The sequence below is a fragment of the Oncorhynchus gorbuscha genome, linkage group LG11, assembly GCF_021184085.1.
Source record: "Oncorhynchus gorbuscha isolate QuinsamMale2020 ecotype Even-year linkage group LG11, OgorEven_v1.0, whole genome shotgun sequence".
NCBI classification, from domain to species: domain Eukaryota; kingdom Metazoa; phylum Chordata; class Actinopteri; order Salmoniformes; family Salmonidae; genus Oncorhynchus; species Oncorhynchus gorbuscha.
Genome location: NC_060183.1, coordinates 8,416,287 through 8,423,950, shown reverse-complemented (window position 1 = coordinate 8,423,950; position 7,664 = coordinate 8,416,287). Strand labels below are relative to the sequence as shown.

Genomic DNA, 7,664 nt, shown 5'->3' with positions numbered 1-7,664 from the left:
TTTAGACTGGTGTTCTCTGTTTTCATTTAGACTGGTGTTCTCTGTTTTCATTTAGACTGGTGCTCTCTGACTTGTTCTCTGTTTTCATTTAGACTGGTGTTCATTTCTGTTCTCTGTTTTCATTTAGACTGGTGTTCTCTGTTTTCATTTAGACTGGTGTTCTTGTTTTCATTTAGACTGGTGTTCTCTGTTTTCATTTAGACTGGTGTTCTCTGTTTTCATTTAGACTGGTGCTCTCTGTTGTTTTCATTTAGACTGGTGCTCTCTGTTGTTTTCATTTAGACTGGTGCTCTCTGTTGTTTTCATTTAGACTGGTGCTCTCTGTTGTTTTCATTTAGACTGGTGCTCTCTGTTGTTTTCATTTAGACTGGTGCTCTCTGTTGTTTTCATTTAGACTGGTGCTCTCTGTTGTTTTCATTTAGACTGGTGCTCTCTGTTGTTTTCATTTAGACTGGTGTTCTCTGTTGTTTTCATTTAGACTGGTGCTCTCTGTTGTTTTCATTTAGACTGGTGCTCTCTGTTGTTTTCATTTAGACTGGTGTTCTCTGTTTTCATTTAGACTGGTGCTCTCTGTTGTTTTCATTTAGACTGGTGCTCTCTGTTGTTTTCATTTAGACTGGTGTTCTCTGTTTTCATTTAGACTGGTGCTCTCTGTTGTTTTCATTTAGACTGGTGTTCTGTTTTCATTTAGACTGGTGCTCTCTGTTGTTTTCATTTAGACTGGTGTTCTGTTTTCATTTAGACTGGTGCTCTCTGTTGTTTTCATTTAGACTGGTGTTCTCTGTTGTTTTCATTTAGACTGGTGCTCTCTGTTGTTTTCATTTAGACTGGTGTTCTCTGTTTTCATTTAGACTGGTGCTCTCTGTTGTTTTCATTTAGACTGGTGCTCTCTGTTGTTTTCATTTAGACTGGTGTTCTCTGTTTTCATTTAGACTGGTGTTCTCTGTTTTCATTTAGACTGGTGTTCTCTGTTTTCATTTAGACTGGTGTTCTCTGTTTTCATTTAGACTGGTGTTCTCTGTTTTCACTGGTGTTCTCTGTTTTTTAGACTGGTGTTCTCTGTTTTCATTTAGACTGGTGTTCTCTGTTTTCATTTAGACTGGTGTTCTCTGTTTTCATTTAGACTGGTGTTCTCTGTTTTCATTTAGACTGGTGTTCTCTGTTTTCATTTAGACTGGTGTTCTCTGTTTTCATTTAGACTGGTGTTCTCTGTTTTCATTTAGACTGGTGTTCTCTGTTTTTCATTTAGACTGGTGTTCTCTGTTTTTCATTTAGACTGGTGCTCTCTGTTGTTTTCATTTAGACTGGTGCTCTCTGTTGTTTTCATTTAGACTGGTGTTCTCTGTTGTTTTCATTTAGACTGGTGTTCTGTTTTCATTTAGACTGGTGCTCTCTGTTGTTTTCATTTAGACTGGTGTTCTGTTTTCATTTAGACTGGTGTTTTCATTTGTTATTACGCAGGCTGAGTAATATTTAGATTATGGGATGTTTTAAAGTATTCCCTTTCGAACGTAATGTCCACCTTTTATTTATTTTAAATTACCTTTATTTAACCAGGTGAGGCAGTTAAACATCCTTTGTTTTGTTGCATTGACAGCTAGGGTTAACCCACATCCCAACTGGTGCCGTTTCCCTTTGCATAACATAATGCATGATTTATTTGAGTTACCATTCTAAATGGTTATTTACAGAAATGAACCCCTAATTCCACAGTACTTCCCCTACTTCCACAGTACTTCCTCTAAATCCACAGTACTTCCCCTACTTCCACAGTACTTCCACAGTACTTCCCCTAATTCCACAGTACTTCCCCTAATTCCACAGTACTTCCCCTAATTCCACAGTACTTCCCCTAATTCCACAGTCCTTCCCCTAATTCCACAGTCCTTCCCCTACTTCCACAGTCCTTCCCCTACTTCCACAGTCCTTCCCCTACTTCCACAGTCCTTCCCCTACTTCCACAGTCCTTCCCCTACTTCCACAGTACTTCCCCTACTTCCACAGTACTTCCCCTACTTCCACAGTACTTCCCCTACTTCCACAGTACTTCTCCTAATTCCACAGTACTTCCCTTAATTCCACAGGACTTCCCCTAATTCTACAGGACTTCCCCTAATTCTACAGTACTTCCCTTAATTCCACAGGACTTCCCCTAATTCTACAGGACTTCCCCTAATTCTACAGGACTTCCCCTAATTCCACAGTACTTCCCCTACTTCCACAGTACTTCCACAGTACTTCCACAGTACTTCCACAGTACTTCCACAGTACTTCCCCTAATTCCACAGTACTTCCCCTAATTCCACAGTCCTTCCCCTAATTCCACAGTCCTTCCCCTAATTCCACAGTCCTTCCCCTAATTCCACAGTCCTTCCCCTACTTTCACAGTACTTCCCTTACTTCCACAGTACTTCCCTTACTTCCACAGTACTTCCCTTACTTCCACAGTACTTCCCCTACTTCCACAGTACTTCTCCTAATTCCACAGTAATTCCCCTAATTCCACAGGACTTCCCCTAATTCCACAGGACTTCCCCTAATTCCACAGGACTTCCCCTAATTCCACAGGACTTCCCCTAATTCCACAGGACTTCCCTAATTCCACAGGACTTCCCTAATTCCACAGGACTTCCCCTAATTCCACAGGACTTCCCCTAATTCCACAGGACTTCCCCTAATTCCACAGGACTTCCCCTAATTCCACAGGACTTCCCCTAATTCCACAGGACTTCCCCTAATTCCACAGGACTTCCCCTAATTCCACAGGACTTCCCCTAATTCCACAGGACTTCCCCTAATTCCACAGTACTTCCCCTAATTCCACAGGACTTCCCCTAAATCCACAGGACTACCTCTAATTCCACAGGACTTCCCCTAATTCCACAGTACTTCCCCTAATTCCACAGTACTTCCCCTAATTCCACAGTACTACCTCCCGTCTCCAGTCTGTGTGGTCCGTCATGCTAACTTTGGTGTTGGTCTGTGTTGACCACATCATCACTCCCAACACTAATGTAGCCCAAGCTGATCCTTTAATGTGTTTTACTGTGTTGATACTATATATAGGTATATATATATCCCCTCTCGGGGGAGGCTCTCCCAAGTCCCTGGTTAAACCTGCTGCATCTGCTCTTTCTAAACTTCAGCTGGGGTTACTATGGGTTGTGTTCCAAACGGCCCCCTATTCCCTATTTAGTGCACTCCTTTTGACCAGGGCCCATAGGTTATCCTAGGCAATAAGGAGCTATTTAAGGTGCGGTTTATCTGGGGTATCCTGGAGTAGTGTGTTGCGCCGGTGTTTCATAATTTCAGTAAATTATCATTTATTTATGTGGTGTGTTTTTAGGAAGCCGGGTGCTAAAATAGCGGTGTGTTGCTTTCATTGTAGAGGAAAGATGGGAAGGAGGTGGAGTGTATAAGGGGCAGTGTGTCTTTATGTGAAGGGGGGTGAGCTCACTGCAAATCAGAGAATCACAATGAGAGTCACCAGTCTTTTCCACCAGCCATCTTGTGCCTCTCTCTCTCTCTCTGTCTCTCTGTCTCTGTCTCTCTCTATCTCTCTCTCTCTCTCTGTCTGTCTGTCTGTCTGTCTGTCTGTGTGTCTGTGTGTCTGTGTGTCTGTGTTATGATTAATCCCTCCCTCTCTCCTTTTAACCTTAGCTGGTTCAGCTTCACCTCTCCTCCAGTAGCTGTTGAGGGTGGCAGGAAAGTGAAGTCTGCTTAGCAACACATGGATAGGGATAGAGAGAGAGCAGTTGACACAGAGAAAGAAAGAATGAGGGGGGGTGGAAGAGAGGGATGGAGGAGGGGACCGTTTTCTGCTGTTGCCATGGCGATGCATGGTTGTGACGCTTCATCATTCCAATACCTGGAGTGTTAAGGGGGGTGGGGGCGTCACTTTCCCGCCAAAACATCATTAAATATGCATGAGCCACGCCCAAAACAACAAAGGATTCATGTAATAGCGATACTGTAGTAGCAACTTTCCAGATGAGATAAATATGGGAATTGTTATCAGCAAGGTAAAAGGCCTGTGGTGGGTACGAAAACCCGAAATACTAGAATGAGGGAATAAATAAATGACTGAATTATAACTATTACTTTCATCATTATTTTGTTGTTTTTGTTCAGGCAAATTAGTCAGATATAACCTACTGTATCAGACAACAGATAGAACCTACTGTATCAGACAACAGATAGAACCTACTGTATCAGACAACAGATAGAACCTACTGTATCAGACAACAGATAGAACCTACTGTATCAGACCGTAGATATAACCTACTGTATCAGACCATACAGTAGGTTATATCTACGGTCTAATACAGTAGGTTATAGCTACGGTCTGATACAGTAGGTTATAGCTACGGTCTGATACAGTAGGTTATAGCTACGGTCTGATACAGTAGGTTATATCTACGGTCTGATACAGTAGGTTATAGCTACGGTCTGATACAGTAGGTTATAGCTACGGTCTGATACAGTAGGTTATATCTACGGTCTGATACAGTAGGTTATATCTACGGTCTGATACAGTAGGTTATATCTACGGTCTGATACAGTAGGTTATATCTACGGTCTGATACAGTAGGTTATATCTACGGTCTGATACAGTAGGTTATATCTACGGTCTGATACAGTAGGTTATATCTACGGTCTGATACAGTAGGTTATATCTACGGTCTGATACAGTAGGTTATATCTACGGTCTGATACAGTAGGTTATATCTACGGTCTAATACAGTAGGTTATATCTACGGTCTAATACAGTAGGTTATATCTACGGTCTAATACAGTAGGTTATATCTACGGTCTAATACAGTAGGTTATATCTACGGTCTAATACAGTAGGTTATATCTACGGTCTAATACAGTAGGTTATATCTACGGTCTAATACAGTAGGTTATATCTACGGTCTAATACAGTAGGTTATAGCTACGGTCTAATACAGTAGGTTATAGCTACGGTCTAATACAGTAGGTTATATCTACGGTCTAATACAGTAGGTTATAGCTACGGTCTAATACAGTAGGTTATAGCTACGGTCTAATACAGTAGGTTATAGCTACGGTCTGATACAGTAGGTTATAGCTACGGTCTGATACAGTAGGTTATATCTACGGTCTGATACAGTAGGTTATATCTACGGACTGATACAGTAGGTTATAGCTACGGTCTGATACAGTAGGTTATAGCTACGGTCTGATACAGTAGGTTATAGCTACGGTCTGATACAGTAGGTTATATCTACGGTCTGATACAGTAGGTTATATCTACGGTCTAATACAGTAGGTTATATCTACGGTCTAATACAGTAGGTTATATCTACGGGTCAGTAGGTTATATAATACAGTAGGTTATATCTACGGTCTAATACAGTAGGTTATAGCTACGGTCTAATACAGTAGGTTATAGCTACGGTCTAATACAGTAGGTTATAGCTACGGTCTAATACAGTAGGTTATAGCTACGGTCTAATACAGTAGGTTATAGCTACGGTCTAATACAGTAGGTTATAGCTACGGTCTGATACAGTAGGTTATAGCTACGGTCTGATACAGTAGGTTATAGCTACGGTCTGATACAGTAGGTTATATCTACGGTCTAATACAGTAGGTTATATCTACGGTCTGATACAGTAGGTTATATCTACGGTCTGATACAGTAGGTTCTTTTAATACAGTAGGTTCTCTGTTATCTGATACAGTAGGTTATATCTTAACACAGCAGGTTCTCCGTTATCAGATATAACCAACTGTATCAGACAACAGATATAACCTACTCTATTAAAATGTCTGATACAGTTGGTTATATCTGATAACGGAGAACCTGCTGTGTTAAGATATAACCTACTGTATCAGATAACAGAGAACCTACTGTATTAAAAGAACCTACTGTATTAGACAACAGATACAACCTACTGTATCAGATAACAGAGAGAACCTACTGTATCATAACAGAGAGAACCTACTGTATCATAACAGAGAGAACCTACTGTATTAAAAGAGAACCTACTGTATCAGACAACAGATACAACCTACTGTATCAGATAACAGAGAGAACCTACTGTATTAAAAGAGAACCTACTGTATCAGACAACAGATATAACCTACTGTATCAGACAACAGATATAACCTACTGTATCAGACAGCAGATATAACCTACTGTATCAGACAGCAGATACAACCTACTGTATCAGATAACAGATAGAACCTACTGTATCAGATAACAGATAGAACCTACTGTATCAGATAACAGATACAACCTACTGTATCAGACAACAGCGAGAACCTACTATGTTGTATTGATCATAAAGATTGATATTGGATTGATGGTGAAATATTTGTTGTCATGTATGACCTATTCTCCCCTTCTGTTCTCCTGTCTTCTCCTTTTTCTCCAGAGATGCAGTGATAAAGGTTTTCAACAGTTGTCTGAGTTAGAGAACGGACAGTGGTCTCCCGGGCCTGGGTTCAAATACTATGAAATCACAAGACCGCGGTCCCAAACATGCAAATACAACTGAGAGATATTTTGTATTTGTATTTTTCATTTTCATTGCTGTTTTGATACTGTGAATCATTAATATTTCCAATAGTTGTATAATCATGTTAGCAGTTATCTGAAACTAATGTTTATTCATATTAAGGTTATCAGGGTTGGGGTCAATTCCTCTTCAATTCAGTTAATTCAGGAAGTAGACTGAAATTCGGAATTGGAATTTGTTTACTTCCTGAACCCTGAACCCTGATTGATGCTTATTTAACCTTTTGTTTATTTGTTACTCTCAGATTGGGTCTGTCGTTTAAAGTGTGTTTATGCTTCTGTTGAGAGAGAGAGGGAGGTGAATGCTTGAAATTCAAATATTTAATAATTTTTTTAATATATACCATCCAAAAAAGACAGGATTGGGGTCAAGTGGAATTGAAGGCAGTCAATTCAGGAAGTGACTTTGAATTTAAAAAATGAAAACATTTGACAACTCTCAAAATAAATAGCTTTTACTTTTCAGTTTATTGAGAAGTCATTAAAATATGCTTCTTTTTTTTCAATTCTTGAATTGGAAGTTAAGTTTATTTCTTGAATTTGACTGCCTTCAATTCGAATTGACCCCTATCCTGCAAGTAGACCTATTTTATATCTTGTTTCGTTCAGAGCAGGGAAAGACCTATAGACATTTTACAATATGATGCAATATGATGCTTGTAAAACTGAAAATACAACTCAATGCCTTACCTTTTTCTACTTTGTATTTTGTCTCAATGTCAATACGATTTGATGATATTTTAACATAAGTTTTCAGTCTTCAGAAGAATGGAATATGACTGTCTATTTTTTTGATGAATAAAATGAAGAAATGTTTTCATTTTGAAACTTCTCTCCAACTTAGTTCGGCCTTAAAGGAAAATTCCACCCATAAACTATATTTTGGTATTTGTTTTTATTTGTTTCTTTGTTGTCATAGTCCTAAAAATGTTTTGCTTTTCAGCAATCAAGTTTTCAAGATATGTAAAACGCAGCATCGTCTGATGCCAAATGCATCGTACAGGGATGATTTCTGTATTTTAAAAGTTACATATCTTGAAAACTTGATTGCTGAAAAGCAAAACATTTTAGGACTATATGTCAACAATGGACTAATGAAACAAATACCAAAACATAG

At 39.3% G+C, this 7,664-nt stretch overlaps 1 protein-coding gene across 1 annotated transcript in view; it reads left to right on the top strand.

Moving 5' to 3' along the window:
• sft2d1 (SFT2 domain containing 1) overlaps positions 1-7,363 on the top strand; it is a 58,765-nt gene extending 51,402 nt beyond the window's left edge. Inside the window, exon 8 of the mRNA XM_046368475.1 lies at positions 6,405-7,363. Within this exon, the coding sequence (XP_046224431.1) occupies positions 6,405-6,444 (40 nt within the window). The 3' untranslated portion in view covers positions 6,445-7,363. The remainder of the gene's footprint in view (positions 1-6,404) is intronic.
• Positions 7,364-7,664: the final 301 nt, after the last annotated feature.